The sequence below is a fragment of the Nerophis ophidion genome, linkage group LG12 (assembly GCF_033978795.1).
Source record: "Nerophis ophidion isolate RoL-2023_Sa linkage group LG12, RoL_Noph_v1.0, whole genome shotgun sequence".
Lineage (NCBI taxonomy): Eukaryota > Metazoa > Chordata > Actinopteri > Syngnathiformes > Syngnathidae > Nerophis > Nerophis ophidion.
The window spans coordinates 29179240-29204672 of NC_084622.1; the positions used below are offsets into that span (position 1 = coordinate 29179240).

Genomic DNA, 25433 nt, shown 5'->3' on the forward strand with positions numbered 1-25433 from the left:
TCCATGTAATCATAGTAATAACGACTAGATACGCTAGTGTACGTGGTATCATTACAGTGGATGTCAGATGTAGATTCACCCATGGCGTTTGTTTATATTGTAGCGTCCCGGAAGAGTTGGTGCTGCAGGGAATTCTGGGAATTTGTTCTGTAATGTTTATGTCGCGTTGCGGTGCAAATATTCTTCCAAAATGTGTTTGTTGTTGTTTAGTGTGGTTTCACTAGATGGCACATTTTTATGACAGTGTTGGCATTGTTCATACTGCCACCCTTAGTGTGACGTATGGCTGTTGACTAAATAGATTAGATTAGATTAGATAGTACTTTATTTATTCCGTCAGGAGAGTTCCTTCAGGAAAATTACAATTTTCAGCACAATCCCATTCAAGATCAGACAAACATTACAGGGAGACAGAACAGGATCGCTGACGGGTCTGCCGGCTTCCAGCGCCCCTTACAAAAAAGATGACATAAAGGTAAACAGGGGGGGTATGGGAGAAAAGAATAGAAGATTAAAATAAAAAAAATAAAAAATCGGTCTTAGCCTGGGCCCTGGAGTGGGGGTGCAGACTGAGGCCAAGGGGGGAAAAAAAACAACAACTCATAGCCATAGTACACATCCCTCTTACATGTGTGAAGTATGCACTTCATTCACTCGTGTGCAGTGTGCTCAAAGTCTTGATGGTTGTATCATTCATTTATTATCAGGCATAATGAAATCTTGGTTAGACATGGTTAATTATAGACTACAACATTTGTGGATTTTTTAATATGTAAAGCAGACCAAATTCACCACTAAATTATCAATAACAAGATTGATTTTTCAAAAAATATTTTAAAGATGGAAAGTCGCCATTAATCCCACCCGTGGGTGCTTGGCGGGATCGGTGCCTATGGTTAGACATGTCATGCTTCTTCATTCAGTTGAAAAAACACCAAACAGGGGCTATTGACTCTGCCTAGAAACTTAATGATGGTTGTACAAATTCAATGGGTCAATGCTTAGTGCTGAATGGCTGCACACGTGTCGAGGTGGGGATGTCACATGACAGCCCAAGTGGACGACACAACGGGACATCAGGCCCGTCTAATCCCAGTCAGCACAGCAATACATGGACACACCACACAAGAGAAGCATGAGGCAACACTGTGCACTCAAACATGGAATACTCAAGGAATTCCTGGCAGAATTCCTCGGCACCTTCGTTTTGGTTGTGAGTTACATTTTGCCTATGACTGTTTTACATTGAATTAGCATTTATTATTGAATTTGTAGTTTGCAAACTTTTTTTTTTCTAATTTCTGAAACCCTTTCATTTAGCAAAATAAGCTTCATAAGTATTTAAATAACGACAATCTCTTGATATTTTCAGTTCTGTTCAGTTTCAGTTTTTTGTAACATGCATACCACATAATTTAATGCATCACACAATTGCAGCACGTCCGAAAAGGAGTAGGAAGATGCAGAGCTTATTCAATCTTACCCCTTTTCATACCATAGCTATTTTATCACATTTCCTTGTTCTCTGTAACAGAACACTGAACAATAAATAATATACCATAGTAAGTAAACAAATATTAAATACATAAATCTATGTCTCACTAAAAAAAAAAAGGCTTCAAGATGTTCATCATAATCATAATTCTGTGTACTTTGTGAACACGTGTAGTTTGAACAGTCTCTTAAACTGAATAATTTTGGTGCTTTGTTTGATTTATCTGGTTAATTTATTCCATAATTTAATTCCACATACTGATATGCTAAATGTTTTGAGTTTTGTACAAGCATACAAATGTTTTAAATTAGACTTTCCTTTAATGTTATATTCCTCCTCTTTTGTTGAGAAGAATTGTTGTACATTCTTGGGTAGCAGGTTATAGTTGGCTTTATACATCATTTTAGCTGTTTTCAAATGCACCAAATCGTTAAATTTCAATAAGGAGTTTGTATGTTTTCTATATCCAACATTATGTATTATTCTAATTGATCTTATTTGTAACACCGTTAATGAATGAAGCACACATTTGTAGTTGTTTCCCCATATTTCAACACAATAATTCAGTTATGTAACTTTATTGAAGTGAAGTGAATTATATTTATATAGCGCTTTTTCTCTAGAGCCTCGAAGCGCTTTACATAGTGAAACCCTTTATCTACATCTTTACGCTACATTTAAACCAGTGTGGGTGGCACTGGGAGCAGGTGGGTAGAGTTTCTTGCCCAAGGACACAACGGCAGTGACTACGATGGCAGAATCAGGATGTACCGACTTTTCGGAGTATAAGTCATTCCGGAGTACAAGTCGCACCTGCCGAAAATGCATAATAAAGAAGGGGGAAAAAAACATATATAAGTCGCACTGGAGTATAAGTCGCATTTTGGGGGGAAATTTATTTGATAAAACCCAACACCAAGAATAGACATTTGAAAGGCAATTTAAAATAAATAAAGAATAGTGAACAACAGGTTGAATAAGTGTACGTTATATGACGCATAAATAACCAACTGAGAAGGTGCCTGGTATGTTAAAGTAACATATTATGGTAAGAGTCATTCAAATAACTATAACATATAGAACATGCTATACGTTTACCAAATAATCTGTCACTCCTCATCGCTAAATCCCATGAAATATTATACGTCTAGTCTCTTGTGTGAATGAGCTAAATAATATTATTTGATATTTCACAGTAATGTGGTAATAATTTCACACATAAGTCGCTCCTAAGTATAAGTCGCACCCCTGACCAAACTATGAAAACAACTGCGACTTATAGTCCGAAAAATATGGTAGTAGATCAGTAGAGAATAGGACGAGATTTTTGGTCTATAACATTCATCCATCCATTTCCTACCGCTTATTCCCTTTCGGGGTCGCGGGGGGCGCTGGCGCCTATCTCAGCTACAATCGGGCGGAAGGCAGGGTACACCCTGGACAAGTCGCCACCTCATCGCAGGGCCAACACAGATAGACAGACAACATTCACACACTAGGGCCAATTTAGTGTTGCCAATCAACCTATCCCCAGGTGCATGTCTTTGGAAGTGGGAGGAAGCCGGAGTACCCGGAGGGAACCCACGCATTCACGGGGAGAACATGCAAACTCCACTATAACATGTTTTGCTTTATTTATTATTGACCTGTTTCTTGCTATTTTATTTTGTATATTTTTACATGAGATGTCCATTTCATTTTATCATCTATTATTACACCCAAAAATGTGTTTTCTTTTACCCTTTCAATGTCTACTCCATCTATTTGACTTTCTCTTGTACTGTTACCAAATTGCATTATTTTAGTTTTGCTGAGATTCAAAGATAGTCTGTTTTTGTCTAACCATCTTTTTAATTTGTCCATTTCTTCTGTTATTATTTGTATCGGCGTCTGTGTGTTCTCTCCTGAACAAAACAGTCGTATCATCTGCAAATAATACTAACATTAAGTCCTTTGTAATTTGACAAATGTCATTTGTATGGAGTATTGATCCCTGAGGTACGCCACAAGATATATGTTTAGCTCTGTAGACGTGTGTTTGCCTCGCTTCACATATTGCTTCATGTTGGTTAAGTAGCTTCTTACCCAGTTCAAGACCAACCTTCTGATGCCATACCATTTTAATTTTGTTTATTAAGATGCTGTGATTAATTGTGTCAAATGATTTTGCAGCAGCACATTTTTTTACTATCTATTGCATTGGGGATCCCTTCCATGTAATGTAGTGTAGCCCAACTTATATTATCACATGAGTATATATATATATATATATATATATATATATATATATATATATATATATATATATATATATATATATATATATATATATATATATAAAGAGCGTCATTATCCTCACAAAGTTTTTGATAGATGTATTGGATCTTGGTGTTTTAGTTGTTTGGTTGCGGCTCGGTGGCCCAGACGGTCCTCAGTCGAAACTCTTTGGGCGAGCCACTCACTGTGCACATCGGCTTCTCTGTCGGGCTGATGATGGCCGTGTACGTGGCGGGTGGAGTGTCAGGTAAGTGTCAACTTCAACTGTCTGGAGTCCCTATTTCTATGATTACCTGATGTGTGCAATAAATAATAGGGGGAATATATTTAAATTACAGTCACATAGAAAGGGTTCAATAACTTTTGAACAGCCTTCATGTTACATTACATATTATACCAACTCATCAATAATTGGGGGATGATCAGTGGGATGCTTATCTAAGAACATCTTGGTATTCTTATCCTCAAATTTAAATTGTTAAATCTGATGGAAATTGCCAGTGAGTGTTAGTGCTCCTTCATAAAAACTGTATTTAAAGTGCAGTCCTTTACATACATTTGTAAAGAACGTAATGTCATGGCTGTCTTGAGTTTCCAATCATTTCTAAAACTCATATTTTTTTGTGATAGAGTGATTGGAGCACATACTTGTTGGTCACAAAAAACAATCATGACGTTTGGTTCTTTTATGAATTTATTATGGGTCTACTGTAAATGTGACCGAATCTGCTGGGTCAAAAGTATACATACAGCAATGTTAATATTTGGTTACATGTCCTTTGGCAAGTTTCACTGCAATAAGGCGATTTTGGTAGCCACCCACATGCTTCTGGTTGAATTTTTGACCACTCGTCTTGACAAAATTGGTGCAGTTCAGCTAAATTTGTTGGTTTTCGGACATGGACTTGTTTCTTCAGCATTGTCCACATGTTTAAGTCAGGACTTTAGGAAGGCCTTTCTAAAACCTTCATTCTAGCCTGATTTAGCCATTCCTTTACCACTTTTGACGTGTGTTTGGGGTCATTGTCCTGTTGGAACACCCAACTGCACCCAAGACCCAACCTCCCGGCTGATTATTTTAGGTTGTCCTGAAGAATTTGGAGGTAATCCTCCTTTTTCATTGTCCCATTTACTTTCTGTAAAGCACCAGTTCCATTGGCAGCAGAGCATAATACTATTACCACCATGCTTGACGGTAGGCCTGGTGTTCAGAATCTGAATCAGAATTGTTTTTATTGCCATATTTGGAGAACGGGTTCACAAACTAGGATATTTTCTTGGTGCAATCATGCAACATAAAACAAACATAACAGGGAATAGGTAGTAAAATGAGCTGTAACTGAGCAGGGATTAAAGGCCTCGCCTTTTTTCTTACAAACATATTGCTGGGTAATGTGGCCAAACCGTGTGGTCTGTTTACATACACTTGTTTTTTACAAGTGTATGTAAACTTTTGACCGAGACTGTAAAGTACATGATACAGGTACAACAATAATAAATCAATCAATGAATGTTTACTTATATAGCCCTAAATCACTAGTGTCTCAAAGGGCTGCACAAACCACAACACAAACCACCACGACATCCTGGGTAGGCCCACATAAGGGCAAGGAAAACTCACACCCAGTGGGACATCGGTGACAATAATGACCCAGTGGGACGTCGGTGACAATGATGACTATGAGAACCTTGGAGAGGAGGAAAGCAATAGATGTCGAACGGGTCTAACATGATACTGTGAAAGTTAAATCCATAATGGATCCAATACAGTCGCAAGAGTCCAGTCCAAAGCGGATCCAACACAGCAGCGCGAGTCCCGTTCACAGCGGAGCCAGCAGGAAACCATCCCAAGCGCAGGCGGATCAGCAGCGCAGAGATGTCCGCAGCCAATACACAGGCAAGCAGTACATGGCCACCGGATCGGACCGGACCCCCTCCACAAGGGAGAGTGGGACATAGGAGAAAAAGAAAACAAACGGCAGATCAACTGCTCTAAAAAGGGAGTCTATTTAAAAGCTAGAGTATACAAATGGAGAATGTCCAATAGGATACGTTGTCCTCATTTCGTGTTGTATGTCATATTGTTTACATAAAGTTTTAATTAGTCAGAAGTATTGATTTATAAACAACTAGGGGATGTCCAGTGAGATACATTGTGGTCTTCTGCCATCATGAGGTTATTTATGATGTCCATAAGGCAAGAACAGTATAGTTGATCGTCTGTACAGTACGACTATTCCGCTAAAAATAATAAATCAGAAAAATGATCTGAAAAAAATAGATTCACATGCAAATTGTGATTTTAAATTTGAATTCATTTTGATTCTAAATAAATTCACTATTTTCAAAAATCCCTTTTTACTTGCTGAAGCCAAGAGGAGCTTTTATAACCTGATGTTACCTGTTTTAAAAAGGGCTTTATCATAATCATTTTACAAAACAACATTATGAGACTCCTGTTGAATCGAGAATCGATTTGTAATGAAATTGTCAGCCCAAGAAGAAGATTGGGATTGAATCTAATTATAAGGTGTTGTATAATTCACATCCCTAATAAACAGGTGTGGCCATCCACCATCAGTCAACACGATGCTGGCATTAATGAAACCGAGGCCAGGAGACAACGTGCATGCAAAGCGATAAAAGCCGTCATTTCCATGACATCTTTTTTGTTTTTTGCCAGGACGCCGGCGTTTTGTTATACAGTGGGGCCAAAAAGTATTTAGTCAGCCACCAATTGTGCAAGTTCTCCCACTTAAAATGATGACAGAGGTCTGTAATTTTCATCATAGGTACACTTCAACTGTGAGAGACAGAATGTGAAAAAAAAAATCCAGGAATTCACATTGTAGGAATTTAAAAAAATGTATTTGTAAATTATGGTGGAAAATAAGTATTTGGTCAACCATTCAAAGCTCTCACTGATGGAAGGAGGTTTTGGCTCAAAATCTCACGATACATGGCCCCATTCATTCTTTCCTTAACACGGATCAATCGTCCTGTCCCCTTAGCAGAAAAACAGCCCCAAAGCATGATGTTTCCACCCCCATGCTTCACAGTAGGTATGGTGTTCTTGGGATGCAACTCAGTATTCTTCTTCCTCCAAACACGACGAGTTGAGTTTATACCAAAAAGTTCTATTTTGGTTTCATCTGACCATATGACATTCTCTCAATCCTCTGCTGTGTCATCCATGTATCCATTTTGGTATAAACTTAACTCGTCGTGTTTGGAGGAAGAAGAATACTGAGTTGCATCCCAAGAACACCACACCTACTGTGAAGCATGGGGGTGGAAACATCATGCTTTGGGGCTGTTTTTCTGCTAAGGGGACAGGACAATTGATCCGTGTTAAGGAAAGAATGAATGGGGCCATGTATCGTGAGATTTTGAGCCAAAACCTCCTTCCATCAGTGAGAGCGTTGAATGGTTGACCAAATACTTATTTTCCACCATAATTTACAGATAAATTCTTTAAAATTCCTACAATGTGAATTCCTGGATTTTTTTTCCACATTATGTCTCTCACAGTTGAAGTGTACCTATGATGAAAATTACAGACCTCTGTCATCATTTTAAGTGGGAGAACTTGCACAATCGGTGGCTGACTAAATACTTTTTGGCAACCACTGTAAAGTGATGTGTGTCTCCTCCACATCAGTGCTCCTGTGCTGTCATGCAGGAAGGTGCCAGCTCTCTGGCAGGAGTCAATGAATGTGTACCGCCCATTGATTTGGTGGCCTCTCCGGGGTCGTCCATGACCCGGGGCGCTGAATGTCCTGCAAACATCGATCACAGGCTACGTGCATGCGTAAATTCACCCCCCCTCCCCCCCCCCACATCCCCCTCACCACCACCACCCAGGGAGCATTTTTCCCCCCAAAGAAACACAGTGATGCTGTATTTCTAATTTACGGCCGTTTTAGTAGTTGTTAAACAAAACGCCTTCTGCTAGCCTGCTGGTGAATGTGAAAGCCTCCCTAATAATGGAGCCATAACGCCAGCTTCCTCGCCTGTTGCGCCCCCTCACTCCTTCTCTGCTTTGTCCCGGCTCCCAGGGGGCCACGTCAACCCTGCTGTGTCCCTGGCCATGGTGATTCTGGGCAAACTTAAAATCTGGAAGTTTCCTTTCTACATCATCGCTCAGTTTCTGGGTGCGTTTGCAGGCGCGGCCGCTGTCTTCGGATTGTACTACGGTGAGCCGCCGTGATCACGACAATCCATCAGATAGTTTTCTTTCAACATTGACAACTATTTATGAACCCCTTACAGATGCTTTCATGGACTTTACCAGTGGGATTTTCTCGGTGACGGGGATCAATGCAACAGGTCACATTTTTGCGTCCTACCCAGCGAGACACCTGTCAGTTCTCGGCGGATTCATCGATCAGGTGAAATCAATTTTTTCTGACCTCTCCTTCTCACTGCTGTTCTTCTTTTTATCCTATTTAGGATCTAAATGGGGCCTCACAATACAAAGGTCCTTTTTTTGTTGTTGTACCTCAGGCTAATGGTAAATGAATGACGGACCACAGATGGCCTATGTGCTGCACTTTGGGCACCCCAGCTGTAGAAGCTAAGTGTTTAAGGCCACTATGGTCTTAGTACTCCAGTATATTTGTTCATCCCATGGTCACATACAGACGCGAGTCTTACATCAGCACTCTCACCTCGCGGGCTTTTCCTGTGTGATAAAGAGAGGATGAATGGGGAAGTCCTTCTTCAGCTGCCGCCTTGTTTCATATGTATGCTCAATAAATCAACACAACATCTGTACTTTGGAGCAATGTTCACGGACTCTAGTATTTGGCTTGTTAGCTCCCGTCGCAGGCGAGCGATGATGGTCGCGGTTGAGGCACGGTGGGAGAAGGGTTAGGGCAGGGGTGCCCATTACGTCGATCGCGATTGACTGGTCGATCTCGGAGGGTGTGTCAGTCGATCTCAAGCCAGGCATTAAAAAATAGACATAAAAATGAGCAATCATCAATCATACCAAGACTTCACTTTCGTCAGTTGTTTGACATTCTCGGCACCCGAGGATCTTGTGAGATGACGCTGGCTGCTGCGAGCTCAGATTTAAGAAAAAAATCACTAACAGGGCGGACGTAGAGAAACACATTTTATTTCTAGAGACTCCGTACCTACTGTCAAAACTCTAAAGACCGACTGCACGGTTCCTGTCTTCACCATAAAAGACCTGTTTCATCCTGCCTGTGCTAACAAAATAAGAGTCTCAGAAAGCTAGTGTGCACAAGCTAGCAAGCTACGGCGTTTGATAACAATGTATTTCTCCCCCGCCCTCAGCGACCGCTTTCTCACTTGCTTGCCCACCCGCACACTCACTGACGTCATTCACCTGCTGCCAGACATTAAAGGGCCACACACATACGCTACTCTCATAACAAAGTGTTTAAAAACGAGTATGCAAGTTGGACAAATGAGATGCCAAATCCAACCACTTGCATGTGGTATTGGACAGAAAGGAGGACTTTTTTTTCCCTCCATTTGAAAATGCGGACGTTATCAGCACCACTGTCTAATTCCAATCAATGCAAGTCATCAGAATCAAATACACCAACTTATATTCTTGTCTTCATGAAAGAAAGGAATCTATGTGTGTTAAACATGCTTGTATTATCATTAAACACCATTAACTTGTTAACAAAAATGTCTCTTTCATAAATAAATAAATATAAATTATAAATAGGAATGAGGTAGATCTCCTCGACTTGGTCAATTGAAAAGTATCTCGCCTGCAGAAAAAGTGTGAGCGCCCCTGGGTTAGTGCATATGCCTCACAATACGAAGGTCCTGAGTAGTCCTCGGTTCAATCCCGGGCTCGGGATCTTTCTGTGTGGAGTTTACATGTTCTCCCCGTGAATGCGTGGGTTCCCTCCGGGTACTCCGGCTTCCTCCCACTTCCAAAGACATGCACCTGGGGATAGGTTGATTGGCAACACTAAATTGGCTCTAGTGTGTGAATGTGAGTGTGAATGTTGTCTGTCTGTCTGTGTTGGCCCTGCGATGAGTTGGCGACTTGTCCAGGGTGTACCCCGCTCTCCCCCCGATTATAGCTGAGATAGGCACCAGCGCCCCCAAAGGGAACAAGCGGTAGAAAGTGGATGGATGGAGGATGTAAATGCCACAACTTCTCCAGGAAATGTGGATAATGCAAAATGGATCGCCCCATTTAGTCTGAAAACGACCCCCTTTGCTTTGCTTGCTTTTGCGGTTTAATGACCCGTTCCCTGGCATTCAGCGGAAGGTCAGATCTATACTCAACACCAATTCCAGTCTGTTAGGTCTGTGCCCTGATCCAAAAAAAACATGATGGGGCTAGAAAAGTGTTGCAAAGCACCCGACGGGACCCTACAACATTAAGTCTCTTACAAACCCCTCTGGTCGGTCTGTGCATGTGCAGTGGAACGCGGACGTCCTTGTATTTACACTCCGCTTGGCAATTATTGAATGAATCCAATACATAAAACAACATAAGTCTACCTGAATTTACAAACATTTGTATGTTTGTAAATTGTATGTAAATATGTTTGTAACATATTTAACGACAACACAAAAATGAGTAATGAGTGCGTGAAGAACAAAACAACTTGATGGGCGGTTTAGCTCGGTTGGTAGAGTGGCCGTGCCAGCAACTTGAGGGTTGCTGGTTCGATTCCTGCTATCCTAGTCACTGCCATTGTGTCCTTGGGCAAGACCATTTACCCACCTGCTCCCAGTGCCACCCACACTGGTTTGAATGTAACTTAGGTATTGGGTTTCACTATGTAAAGCGCTTTGAGTCACTAGAGAAAAAGGGCTATATAAATATCAATCAATCAATCAATGTTTACTTATATAGCCCTAAATCACTAGTGTCTCAAAGGGCTGCACAAACCACTACGACATCCTCGGTAGGCCCACATAAGGGCAAGGAAAACTCACACCCAGTGGGACGTCGGTGACAATGATGACTATGAGAACCTTGGAGAGGAGGAAAGCAATGGATGTCGAGCGGGTCTAACATGATACTGTGAAAGTTCAATCCATAATGGATCCAACACAGTCGCGAGAGTCCAGTCCAAAGCGGATCCAACACAGCAGCGAGAGTCCCGTTCACAGCGGAGCCAGCAGGAAACCATCCCAAGCGGAGGCGGATCACCAGTGCAGAGATGTCCCCAGCCGATACACAGGCAAGCAGTACATGGCCACCGGATCGGACCGGACCCCCTCCACAAGGGAGAGTGGGACATAGAAGAATATAAATATAAATATTATTCCCTTCACTTCTAAATCAACGTTGGTAAGAAGTGACATATAGATACAATAGATCAGTGGTCCCCAACTACTGATCAGTGGTCCCCAACCACTGGTCCGGGGACCAGTATCAGTCCATGAAGCATTTGCTATAATAATTCATAAAAGGACGGCATTTTCTCCGACTTAACTTTGGCATGTCCCACTAGACCAGCTAGGGGTGTCAAACTTGTTTTCATTGAGGGCCATACCGCAGACATGGATGCCATTAGAGGGCCGCTAGTAACAGTAAATAATTAATGTATTTGCCTATAAATTTAAATATTTTACAGTTTTTTTACGTAAAGAGTAAAACAAATCTGTGGATTTGACCACTGTTTTTTACAGAACAAAACTGGCAGCTTAGTTGCCGGACTTTTACTGTAAAATATATCAATCAATCAATCAATGTTTACTTATATAGCCCTAAATCACTAGTGTCTCAAAGGGCTGCACAAACCACTACGACATCCTCGGTAGGCCCACATAAGGGCAAGGAAAACTCACACCCAACGTCGGTGACAATGATGACTATGAGAACCTTGGAGAGGAGGAAAGCAATGGATGTCGAGCGGGTCTAACATGATACTGTGAAAGTTCAATCCATAATGGTGTTATTTAATTGTAATAATACATTTTACTTATAAGGCTCCTTTCTAGGCACTCAAGGACACCGTTATTATTATTTACTGTAAAAAAAACAAAAACATTCGTCATTTTTTTTTCAACTTGCGGTAATATATTGTAAAAAAAAAAATCCCAAAATTTTACAGTAAAATGTTTTGGTCATTTTTATAGCGTACAATTTGATGGATAACTTGCTTCGAAACCATAAATTAAGCAGGTATTTAAGTATTTATTTGGATTTTGACCAACAAAGTTAGATTATATAATATTTGTTGCAATATTGGACACATCCCCCCCCACCCCCCTCGTCGAACTAGAAAAAAAATCGAATACCTTTAGTAAGAAAATAAGAAGGTAAAAAAATAAAATATAAAGGTATTTTATTGACACATATTCTTTCCAGGCTTTTGCGGGCCATTTAAAATGACGTGGAGGGCCAGATCTGGCCCGCAGACCTTGAGTTTGACACCTGTGTACTAGACACACCTGTGAGCTTGTTTATACATGTACAATAAAACTCCTCATAGGAAGTTGCCATTTGTTATAACTTTGTGACATGATACAAAGCAAATTAATGAACATATAAAATATAAATGTGACAGATTGTAGCCAAAGGTTAATTTCCATCAGTATTTCATTGCAAAGAAACAAGCCCAGGGCTCACTTTAATTCAGCGTTATAGTGAATTGTATTTTTCACAAGTGGGAAGCCGGTCCCTGAAAATAATGCCTACATTTAACTGGTCTGTGGTGCAAAAAAGGTTGGGGACCACTAGAATAGATGACATCTGTCTCTTACCTGACCACTTCAATGTAAGCTACCTCTCTTTGTTTATAATGTATATTTTATGTTAGATATACTCTCTATTTTATGCTGCCCTTTTTTGCTGCAGCTGTTACATTACTGTAGTATTGTACATGGTATTTTTTATATAATGTATATATTATATACAAATATAATATCATAATATAAGGTATTAGTATGTGTTATATACTGTATATGTAATGCCCCGACCGAGTCATACCAACGACTCTAAAAATGGGACCCATTACCTTGGCACTCAGCATCAAGGGTTGGAATTGGGGGTTGAATTACCAAAATGATTGCCGAGCATGGCCACCGCTGCTGCTCACTACTTCCCTCACCTACCAGAGGGTGGAACAAGGGGATGGGTCAAAAGCAGAGGGTAATTTCACCACACCTAGTGTGTGTGTCACTATCAGTGGTACATTAACGTAACTTAATATGTAAATATTACATATATGTCATATTTTATATTGTTACTACGGTACATTGTTTGTCTACTTTATACCCCCATTATCCTTTCCATCCTTTGCAACTGAGATACTGTGTGGAACAATTTCCCTTGTGGATTAATACAGTTTGTCTAAGTCTAAGTGCTTTTGGCACAATAGGTTAATGTTGGGGCTGCCAGTATTGTTTATTTTAGTAACCATGTAATCTATCGATTTGTATGTTTAATTAATCAAGCAATCGGATTAAAACACACTTTATAGCCTCAATTCATATTTTAGGGAAATTATTTGAAATAACAGGTTTTCGTCCTGGTCATGGAACTGTGGACCAGCTCTATAATCTCGGCAGGGTTCTTGAGGGTGCATGGGAGTTTGCCCAACCAGTCTACATGTGCTTCGTGGACTTGGAGAAGGCATTCGACCGTGTCCCTCGGGAAGTCCTGTGGGGAGTGCTCAGAGAGTATGGGGTATCGGACTGTCTTATTGTGGCGGTCCGATCCCTGTATGATCAGTGCCAGAGCTTGGTCCGCATTGCCGGCAGTAAGTCGAACACATTTCCAGTGAGGGTTGGACTCCGCCAAGGCTGTCCTTTGTCACCGATTCTGTTCATAACTTTTATGGACAGAATTTCTAGGCGCAGTCAAGGCGTTGAGGGGTTCCGGTTTGGTGACCGCAGGATTAGGTCTCTGCTTTTTGCAGATGATGTGGTCCTGATGGCTTCATCTGACCGGGATCTTCAGCTCTCACTGGATCGGTTCGCAGCCGAGTGTGAAGCGACCGGAATGAGAATCAGCACCTCCAAGTCCGAGTCCATGGTTCTCGCCCGGAAAAGGGTGGAACGCCATCTCCGGGTTGGGGAGGAGACCCTGCCCCAAGTGGAGGAGTTCAAGTACCTAGGAGTCTTGTTCACGAGTGGGGGAAGAGTGGATCGTGAGATCGACAGGCGGATCGGTGCGGCGTCTTCAGTAATGCGGACGTTGTACCGATCCGTTGTGGTGAAGAAGGAGCTGAGCCGGAAGGCAAAGCTCTCAATTTACCGGTCGATCTACGTTCCCATCCTCACCTATGGTCATGAGCTTTGGGTCATGACCGAAAGGATAAGATCACGGGTACAAGCGGCCGAAATGAGTTTCCTCCGCCGTGTGGCGGGGCTCTCCCTTAGAGATAGGGTGAGAAGCTCTGCCATCCGGGAGGAACTCAAAGTAAAGCCGCTGCTGCTCCACATCGAGAGGAGCCAGATGAGGTGGTTCGGGCATCTGGTCAGGATGCCACCCGAACGCCTCCCTCGGGAGGTGTTTAGGGCACGTCCAACCGGTGGGAGGCCACGGGGAAGACCAAGGACACGTTGGGAAGACTATGTCTCCCGGCTGGCCTGGGAACGCCCCAGGATCCCCCAGGAAGAGCTAGACGAAGTGGCTGGGGAGAGGGAAGTCTGGGTTTCCCTGCTTAGGCTGTTGCCCCCGCGACCCGACCTCGGATAAGCCGAAGAAGATGGATGGATGGATGGATGGATGGATGGATATTTGAAATAAACCATTTTTCGAAAAAAAAAAAAAAAAAAAAGCACATCGACAACGATTACATTTACAAGATGGATTATGTTTTACTGACCATCTTCAAGTCGCTTTCTGACCGTCTCTTCAAGATTAGTCTTATTTACGTGCCTCCACTTCAACAGTGCCTTCTCCCCGTCAGCCATGTTGGAGTTTTTAGCGCTTCCATATGGAGTTTACTGACAGATATAAGTTCCAACTGTACGCTACTTTGTCTGAGAAATGGCAACAGTGGAGGACGCCTGTGCGTGTACGAGCCAGTCTGCCCCACAAAAAGAGGATGAAAAAAAAACAAAAACTTTTTGACTACGGCACGGACTACAATGGTGGACTCGCACATAGCACTTTGGGTACATTTGTAGCAATTATGGAGATATTCTCTGAAGTCACACTTGGGTAAAAAGTCACAAATTTAGCAAACCAAGTGCCAATTTGTAAGAAAAGTTGTGTTTGCATAATAGGTCCTAAGTTTGTGCTTTGTCTAATACTTTTACGATTCATCGATTGATATGATAGTCACACGCACACGAGGTGTGGTGAAATTAACCATTTCAATAGACCCATTCCCATGTTCACCACCTGGGAGGTGAGGGGAGCAGTGAGCAGCAGCAGTGGCCGCGCTCGGGAAACATTTTGGTGATTTAAGCCCCAATTCCAACCCTTGATGCTGAGTGACACGGAGGCAATGGGTCCCATTTTTACTCTTTGGTATGACTCCGCCGGGGATTGAACACACGACCTTCAAGTCGCAGGGCGGACACTCTAACCACAAGGCCACTGAGCAGGTTTTTAGATTAAATTAGAAAAAAGATTTGATTTGTAATATGGTGCTTTGATAATTCATTTAATGTCTACTATATGCAGACATTGTAAGACTGCTCCAATAGAGCGAACGTGAAAGCGGTGCACAAATTGCTGATGCAGATCGCACTGTGGGGGTTGTGATTTGTGTGTGTGTGTGTGTCTGTGTGTGTGTGTGTGTGTGCGTGTGTGTGTGTGTGTGTGAAGGGAACACCTTAGTGTCGATGTATCAAAGTTTGTCTTTCGTTACTTTTTATTTTCCCGAATCTCCCACTCCTTCTTCTGTGTAAGTTCTCTCCTCTTTCATCTGTTTATCTGTTTCGAGTGCAATGTTTAACAACTGCAATGCCTGTATTTGATTTGCAGAGTAGCTTCATGTGGGATGGCCTAACTCAAATGTTATTGGTCAGTGGATTTCCTGCTGTGATACAAAACCCAAAACCAGTGAAGTTGGCACGTTGTGTGAATGGTAAATAAAAATAGAATACAATGATTTGCAAATCTTTTTTAACTTATATCCAATTGAATAGACTGCAAAGTTAGATTATATAATGTTAGGTAGGAGGCCACGGGGAAGACCCAGGACACGTTGGGAAGACTATGTCTCTCGGCTGGCCTGGGAACGCCTCGGGATCCTCCAGGAAGTGCTAGACGAAGTGGCTGGGGAAAGGGAAGTCTGGGTTTCCCTGCTTAGGCTGTTGCCCCCGCGACCCGACCTCGGATAAGCGGAAGAAGATGGATGGATGAATAGACTGCAAAGACAATATACTTAATTGAACTAGTACACTTTATTATTACGTCATTTGGAATTTGATGCCTGCAACATGTTTCAAAAAAGGTGGCACAAGTGGCAAAGTGAGAAAGTTGAGGAATGCTCATCAAACACTTATTTGGAACATTCCACAGGTGAGCGGGCTAATTGGGAAGAGGTGGGTGCCATGATTGGGTATAAAAGCAGCTTCCAGGAAATGCTCAGTCATTGACAAACGAGGATGGGGTGAGTGTCATCACTTTGTGAACAAATGCTTCAGCAAATTGTCGGAACAGTTTAAGAACAACAATTCTCAACGAGCTATTGCAAGGAATTTAGGCATTTCACCATCTACGGTCCGTAACATAATAAAAAGGTTCAGAGAATCGGGACAAATCACTGCACGTAAGCGATGATATTAAGGACCTTCAATCCCTCAGGCAGTACTGCATCAAAAAGCGACATCAGTGTGGAAAGGATATCACCACATGGGCTCAGGAACACTTCAGAAAACTACACTCAGTAACTACAGTTTGTCGCTACATCTATAAGTGCAAGTTAACACTCTACTATGCAAAAACAAAAGCCATTTATCAACAACACCTAGAACACCTGATCCCGAGCTCATCTAAGATGGACTGATGCAAAGTGGAAAAGTGTTCTGTTGTCTGACGAGTCCACATTTCAAATTGTTTTTAGAAACTGTCGACATGGTGTCCTCCAGACCAAAGAGAAAAAGAACCATTCGGACTGTTATAGGCACAAAGTTCAAAAGCCAGCATCTGTGATTGTATGGAGGTGTATTAGTCCTGAAAGGTACATACAGGTTTCGGAGCGACATATGTTGCCATCCAAGCCACGTTATCATGGACGCCCCTGCTTATTTCAGCAAGACAATACCAAGCCACGTGTTACAACAGTGTGGCTTCATAGTAAATGAGTGCGGATACTAGACTAGCCTGCCTGTAGTCCAGACCTGTCTCCCATCGAAAATGTGTGGCGTAATATGAAGCCTAAAATACCACAACGGAGACCCCGGACTGTTGAACAACTTAAGCTGTACATCAAGCAAGAGTGGGAAATAATTCTACCTGAAAAGCTTCAAAAAATGGTCTCCTCAGTTCCCAAACGTTTACTGAGTGTTGTTAAAAGGAAAGGCCATGTAACACAGTGGTAAAAATGCCCCTGTGACAACTTTTTTGCAATGTGTTGCTGCCATTAAATTCTAAGTTAATAGTTTGCAAAAAAAAAATTGTGTTTCTCAGTTCGAACATTAAATATCTTGCCCTATCAGTCTATTCAATTGAATATAAGTTGGAAAGGATGTGCAAATCATTGTATTCTGTTTTTATTTATGAATTACACAACATGCCAACTTCACTGGTTTTGGGTTTTGTACATCCATACCATTGTCACGCCTAGGATATCATGTTTTGTTTTGGTCATGTTATGTTTTGTTTTTTGGACATTCAGTTCTTGCGTTTGCATTTCCTTGTTTTCTTGGTTTCCATAGTAACTCATTAGTTTCCACCTTGTCTCCAAGTCACGCCCCGGTCCTCAGTTCTCACACCTGCTAATCATTATCATAGTCATTATTTAAGCCATTCTGTTTCTGTCTTTGTCCTGGCAACTTTACCTACCTACACATCCCAGATTCATCTGCTTCATGCCTTGCTATGCTGTTCGTTTTTGTCCACGCCACGTAAGTTTTGTATTTATGCCTCAGTGCAAGTTTTGTTGTTCATCCCACAGCGCAAGTGTTTCTGTTCATGTTTATAGTTCCAGCTTTTGTGCTAGTCTTTTGTTTTTTCATTAGCCAAGTTTGTTTGCCGCCCTCGTGCGCGCCCTTTGTTTGCCGTTTTTTGTAATTTTGTTAGAATATAAATAAAAATGTACCTTCATTCACGCCTGGCTCGTGCCAATCATCCTTTGCATCGAAGAAACAATCCAAGTCCAAGTCCATGTTTGACAACCATAAAGTCAAGAAAATTTGTGTCAGTCAAGATAAAAATGCACCGTCAAAACCTAAAATTCTTCCAAGTATAAAAGTATTTTAGGTTTCGACGGTCCAGGACCTGTAACCATTCAATTATCTAATACTTAGATAATTGAATAATTCTAGGTCCTGACTTGGACCACGGTCTGCCGGTTAGAAGTCTGTGCTTTACACACTTATTGAGCTGAAGTCTTATGAGATATGTTGACTTGACTTGACTGCTGTAATTCTCCACACAATTATGGTCACATTCTGGATAGCATGACAGTCCAGATGATAGCTTTGGAAAACACATTTTAACTGTCTTACAAGTACAAAAATTAGATAACTGTTATTCCATCCATCCATTTTCTACCGCTTACTCCCTTTGGGATCGCGGGGGGCGCTGGAGCCTATCTCAGCTACAATCGGGCGGAAGGCGGTGTACACCCTGGACAAGTCGCCACCTTATCGCAGGGCCAACACAGATAGACAGACAACATTCACACTCACATTCACACACTAGGGCCAATTTAGTGTTGCCAATCAACCTATCCCCAGGTGCATGTATTTGGAAGTGGGAGGAAGCCGGAGTACTCGGAGGGAACCCACGCATTCATGGGGAGGACATGCAAACTCCACACAGAAAGATCCCGAGCCCGGGATTGAACCCAGGACTACTCAGGACCATTACTATTAAAAATAAAGAAAATGAATGAATCGTTTATGGAAGTGGAATACTTAAACAATAATGTCGGATCATTGTGGTCTACAGTTATCTTTGCTGAACACATTTCCTCCACCGGAAGGCAATTTTCCAGGACAATTCTGGATTCTGTCTTGTACAACTTCTAATCTTAAGGAGTATCTATCAGTAATAAATAGCAGTTGTTATTGTAGTGTTTAACTACCTCGATGGCACACTAGAAGGAGACCAGAAAAGTTCAGCCATTACATGCGCTCTTCTTACAGGTGGTGGGTACTGGCATGTTGGTTTTGTGCATCCTGGCAATTATTGATGGAGGAAACATTGGAGCCCCCAAAGGTGTGGAGCCACTGGCCATCGGCCTGATCATCATGGCCATCGGCGTATCCATGGGTCTGAACTGTGGCTACCCACTGAACCCCGCCAGGGACCTGGGACCCAGGCTGTTCACTGCTGTGGCCGGATGGGGGATGGAGGTCTTCAGGTGACTGTGTAACATAGCCCTGAGATTTACTTCTGTCTGGATTTGTTTTGGAACATGTTTAATGAGGTCAAAACGCACTGCAAGGTTGTAACAATAAACTGTAGTAATGATAACCGCAGAAAAACTCCCAATGGTTAGTACTACCGTTTTTAAATGACAGTCATCTAAACACTGTGATTGATAACTGCACTTTGATAAACTCACAAACTGACTGGCGCCAGCTCGCTACCTTAAATGCTAACACGAAAAAAAGAGACATTAACGTCTTTCCCCATTAAAAATGACAAACCCCAATCTAAACTTATATAAACACATTGCTGTATGAGTAACTAAGATATTCAATTGTGCACATTGATCATACAAGCGCTGCTGTCTTAGAACTGAGTGATTGTTCTATACTCAGAAGAATATGAGAATAAGGTGTTTTTGCGATGCGTTCAAGGACTGTTGAACAGAGTAGGATGCCACAACGCCGGCCAGAAATAATAGATAATAATAATAATAGATTTGAATCAATTATAAAGTGTCACAGCAACAAAGCAATTTTTAAAACAATAAAAGCATATCAATTAAAATAGATAAAACTCTAAGACTAAACACTATCAGTGAGGCAGGTATGTAACAACATATGGAACAAAAAACATACGAAATACTGGCTTTTCTAAATGTGTGTCCATTTATTTTAGTTATTTAAAAAATATTTTTTTCAAAAGATTTCAGTGCGTATACTGTAAGTACCTTATGAGCACAATCAACAATACTGTGACAATAATTTGATAATCAGAGTCCTTTTTGTCACGATAACCGTGATATGAAATTTTCATATTGTTACATCCCAATACTGCGCTGTTTATCTGACGTAACCAGGAAACGGAAAAGTTTCAACCAGTTAAAACATTTAAATAAACTGATTGAAAAAAAATCAATATAATTGTAAAATAATAAAACAAAAAGCCATAATGTTGAATGGATATGAATATGAATGAATATTACAATTATAAAATGTTGACTTTTTATTCATATAGGGCTTTTCTTTTGGTCTTGTCATGTTAGTTTCTTGGCACATTCAATATGCTGTGTCTCGGCTACTAGGATCAGAGGTTGGCCCACACAGCAAAGAAACGACAGGGAGAGTTGACGACAGAAAAAAAATACAACTAATACACAGTGTTAGAAAATTTAAAATATATATATATATATATTTTTATTTTTTTTACAAAAATTTAATAAAATAGAGATTTTTTTTTCAAATTGAAAATTTAAGGTGTTTTTTTTGTAACTCTGAAATTTAATTAGGATTTCAAATGTACCTTATAACTAACATTTGAATGCGTCATTTTGGTAATTGCATCATATTTGTCTTTATGTAAGCTTGCCGTTGCATGTAGAATAGAAAACTGGAATGATTTTTATTGTCACGATACACATGTACAATGAGATTGAATCAGCTCCTTTTTTAATGCAAACATTACGGACTATTTTCAGCATAGATAAAACATACATGTGAGAAAAATATAGAAATGTACTTTGACTTATTATAGTATAAATTTGAAAATTATTGATAGTGAACTGTAAACTTGACTTTTGCCTTTTCAAAAGCACATATCAAGAGGGGATTCAATAGCAACCAACAACAGCATGTGAGGTAGTAGTGGGCCAGCAAAAATATTGATTGAAATAAACGATTAGGAAACATGCCTATCAAGACTTACCGGCTGGTTATATAAAGTCACGCGCACTCACCAGGCAAGGTCAATTGTTTTTGTTGGTCCAACAGTGCTTCCATCGCTGAGACCAAAGTATCACCTCGCAATTGTTTTCCACTCCATGCAGCACGGCAGGCTATTGGTGGTGGATCCCAGTGGCAGGGCCCATGGTGGGGGGCGTGGTCGCAGCAGTCCTCTACTACCTGCTCATCGAGCTTCACCACCACCGCGACGAGCCCGAGAAGCCCCGCGAGGAGGAGGGGGACGAGGAGGAGGAGGAAGACGAAGAGGACGAGGACTGCAGCCTGAAGGACAAATATGAGATGATTACGATGAGCTAAACAAGAGACATTCATGACCTGCGTGTAGTTTCATTTACTCATGTTATGGTCCATCAGACAAAGAATCCCCGCTACAGCTTCCATCTCGGTGTGTATGCTTTCTGGTCGGCCTTTTGGCCTGCTCACAACATTACAAATACAATCTAATACAACACTAATGCTCCTTATGCAAAATCGTTTTGCGGTATGCAGAGACAGGAATGTGGTTTTCTGTTGTAACATGTTACACCAGAATAGATAACTTGTAAATACTGTACTGTCAGATATTAGATATTACACGCACAACAATCTCCTTTAGGATGTGCTCCTGTGAATTTCCAGTGTAATAGATCATTTTTTTTAGTACTGCTTGTAATTTCTTAAAAGGAGAACTGCACCTTTTTTGAATTTTGCCCATTATTCCTAATTCTGATGAAAAACAAGACGACAGATCAATTATTTTTTAAAGCATTCTAACTCGTAAATAAACAAGGGCAGTTTACAAAGGAGCCAATGGGCGCCTATAAAATCCAATAAATAACCATTCAAAAAGCGCATTTTTCGATTTGAATATTAAAGGCCTACTGAAACCCACTACTACCGACCACGCAGTCTGATAGTTTATATATCAATGATGAAATATTAACAATGCAACACATGCCAATACGGCCTTTTTAGTTTACTGAATCGCAATTTTAAATTTCCCGGGAGTTTCTTGTTGAAAACATCGCGGAATGCTGACGTGTACGCGTGACGTCACGGACTGTTAGGAAATATTAGCGCTGCGCACACACACAGCTAAAAGTTGTCTGCTTTAACCGCATAATTACACAGTATTTTGGAGGTCTGTGTTGCTGAATCTTTTGCAATTTGTTCAATTAATAATGGAGAAGTCAAAGTAGAAAGATGGAGTTGGGAAGCTTTAGCCTTCAGCCACACAAACACACGGTGATTCCTTGTTTAAAATTCCCGGAGGTGAAACTTTACTATGGATCAGAGCGGTCAAGCAAACATGGATCCTGACCACTTGTCAACCAGCAGTTTTCGGTGAGAAAATTGTGGTAAAAAGTCGCCACTTACCGGAGATCAGCTGAGCTTGTGCCGTCCATACAGCTGCCGTCGACTTCCATCAGACGCTGGCCTCAAGACACCCGTGGATACACCCTTCCGACTATCAGGTACTATTAAACTCACTAAAACACTAGCAACACAATATAAAGAAAAGGGATTTCCCAGAATGATCCTAGTAAATGTGTCTAAAAACATCTGAATCCGTCCCAATGCAATCGCGTTTTTTTTTTTCCGAGTCCGTCGTTATCAATATCCTCAAACACAAATCTTTCATCCTCGCTCAAATTAATGGGGAAATTGTCGTTTTCTCGGTCCGAATAGCTCTTTTTGTTGGAGGCTCCCATTAAAAACAATGTGAGGATGTGAGGAGCCATCAACATGTGACGTCATCGTCTGCGACTTCCGGTAAAGGCAGGGCTTTTCTGTTAGCGACCCAAAGTTGCGAATTTTATCGTCGATGTTCTCTACTAAATCCTTTCGGCAAAAATATGGCATTATCGCTAAATGATCAAGTATGACACATAGAATGGACCTGCTATCCCCGTTTAAATAAGAAAATCTCATTTCAGTAGGCCTTAAACCAAGTATTAGTGAAATATTAAAAGTGACATTGTTATTATAAGCGCTAACGCGGACAAACTATTTATAGGGGAGCCGTGATCACGAGCTTGTGTGTCTATGTTGACATCGTTGGCTGGTGATCTGCCTTTTCGTGTCGCAGCTTATGGAAGTTTATTCTACAACATAAATCATGCCTTTCATCTTGATAGTAGAAGGATGAGGACGTAATCCGACAAGTTGGTACACTTTAGCATCCACTTAATACCTGGAAATGGCGAGAATGACACAAAATGATGCTTGGTTTCACTCCCCTTTTTTCTTTGGAAGAATTATGCGTCATTCTTCGTCTAAATGGGAATTAATGAACATCCAAGCAGTTGGCATCCCAATGACCGCAGACCTTGTAGAGTAAGTGATGTTTTATTATGTTTGTTAGCTCTCATGAAGTCTGCAGTGAATAAAAATCAGTGAAGTCTTCGAAGAAAAAAAAAACGTGATACGTTTATTAAATTAATTTACTGTGTATGCCAAAAATGATAAAAATCCATAAATATTAAATGTCATTATAAATGTCCCTGTCACTACATTGTGAATTAGTGAATTAAGTGAAGTGAATTATATTTATATAGCGCTTTTTCTCTAGTGACTGAAAGCGCTTTACATAGTGAAACCCAATATCTAAGTTACATTTAAACCAGTGTGGGTGGCACTGGAAGCAGGTGGGTAAAGTGTCTTGCCCAAGGACACAACAGCAGTGACTAAGATGGCGGAAGCGGGAATCGAACCTGCAACCCTCAAGTTGCTGGCACGGCCACTACCAACCGAGCTAAACCACCATTAACTCACATCATGTATATAAAACCTTAATGGACATGTTTGGGATGTTTTCCTAATGACTTTATAGGCCGACTAGAGCGACTACCATTGGCTTTATTGTGAGTAGACTTTTGATAGCATTTATTTAATGTTTAGAAATAAAAAAAAGACAAACGTGTGTTATTGATGATTGTGAATGATAGGCAAAATTTGCAAAAAAGTGCAGTTATATCCCTTTCAGCATACCAAATGTATTCCTGCTTTTGTTTTGTTAAAACAAGAAATGATTAAAAAAAAAAAAAAAACAGTTATTCATATCAGACTTCCTCCTCTTGCTTTATCAGTTTGGTTGCTAAACTCAAATGGACAAACAGACGATTTAAATAAGCCAAGCTAATGAAAGTAAATACTTAAAACTAACAATTTACATCACAAAACACTCATTTTAGCGATGTATAAATAGTTACAACATACCAAACATTAATGTTAGCACTAACAGAATAGTAAATGGACACTTTTTCTTCTTAACACAAATCCATCCATTTTCTACCGCTTGTCCCTTTTGGGATCATGGGGGGTGCTGGAGCCTATCTCAGCTGCATTCAGGCGGAAGGCGGGGTAATCATGGAATATAATTTAGTTAATGCGTTCATATCACTTATTATTTGACTTAATATTGTTTCTCAACATACTTCAACGACAATTCATCACAAACGTTCTTCTTTGGAACTTACTCTCCTGATTGGCTAAAATTATTTGACACTTAAGAGTCTACAGTGCCCCCTGTGGTTTTGGCACACACTAAATAGTGACAGCAGTTGTGTTTCTATGGATGGTGGAATGAGACAAAAATAGATTAACAAATCCCTCCATCCATCTATTTTCTACCTATTGTTCTTTTCGGGGTCACGGGGGGTGTTGAAGCCTATCCCAGCTGCACTAAGGCGGAAGGCCAATCAACCTATCCCCAGGTGTATGTCTTTGGAGCTGGGAAGAAGCCGGAGTACACGGAGGGAACCCACGCAATTACGGGGAGAACACGCAAACTCCACACAGAAAGACCCTGCGTTCGGGAATCGAACCCAGGACCTTATTTGAATATTTAAATAATAACTTAAATGTGGAACTAATTAAGTATAATTGGAATTCAATGCATAAATGTGTTTCTATGTTTCATTAATTTGTTTGATGTACAATTGTATGTAATTATTCAATAATTTAATAGGGACGGCGTGGCGCAGTGGAAGAGTGGCCGTGCGCAACCCGAGGGTCCCTGGTTCAAATCCCACCTAGTACCAACCTCGTCACGTCCGTTGTGTCCTGAGCAAGACACTTCACCCTTGCTCCTGATGGGTGCTGGTTGGCGCCTTGCATGGCAGCTCCCTCCATCAGTGTGTGAATGTGTGTGTGAATGGGTAAATGTGGAAGTAGTGTCAAAGCGCTTTGAGTACCTTGAAGGTAGAAAAGCGCTATACAAGTACAACCCATTTATTTATTTATCATTTAATATTTTTTTTATTGTACTTTTTAAATTGATTTACTTATTTCACAGTTCAATTAATTATTGACTAATTCATTTTATTTATTTCATGATTTATTTAATTCATTCAGGATTTAACCAACTATTTCACGACTTGTTTATAGTTATTTCAATATTTAAATAATTATGTCATGATTTATTCAATAATATCATGAACCCCTTTGTCAGCGTATGGAGGATTTAATGGGACAACATTAAATA

General features: G+C 40.8%; 1 protein-coding gene and 1 long non-coding RNA gene across 2 annotated transcripts in view; one reads left to right on the top strand and one right to left on the bottom strand.

Moving 5' to 3' along the window:
* Positions 1–25433, bottom strand: part of LOC133563267 (uncharacterized) — a 109503-nt gene that overhangs the window by 77783 nt on the left and 6287 nt on the right. Inside the window, exon 2 of the long non-coding RNA XR_009809023.1 lies at positions 20962–21229. This is a non-coding gene — a long non-coding RNA (uncharacterized LOC133563267). The remainder of the gene's footprint in view (positions 1–20961; positions 21230–25433) is intronic.
* Positions 223–24513, top strand: LOC133563266 (aquaporin-9-like). Its single transcript, XM_061917295.1, has 6 exons — positions 223–1213; positions 3893–4019; positions 7831–7968; positions 8045–8163; positions 19001–19218; positions 21052–24513. Exons 1-6 carry the CDS (start codon positions 1112–1114, stop codon positions 21263–21265), a joined length of 918 nt encoding a protein of 305 aa, XP_061773279.1. The 5' UTR covers positions 223–1111; the 3' UTR covers positions 21266–24513.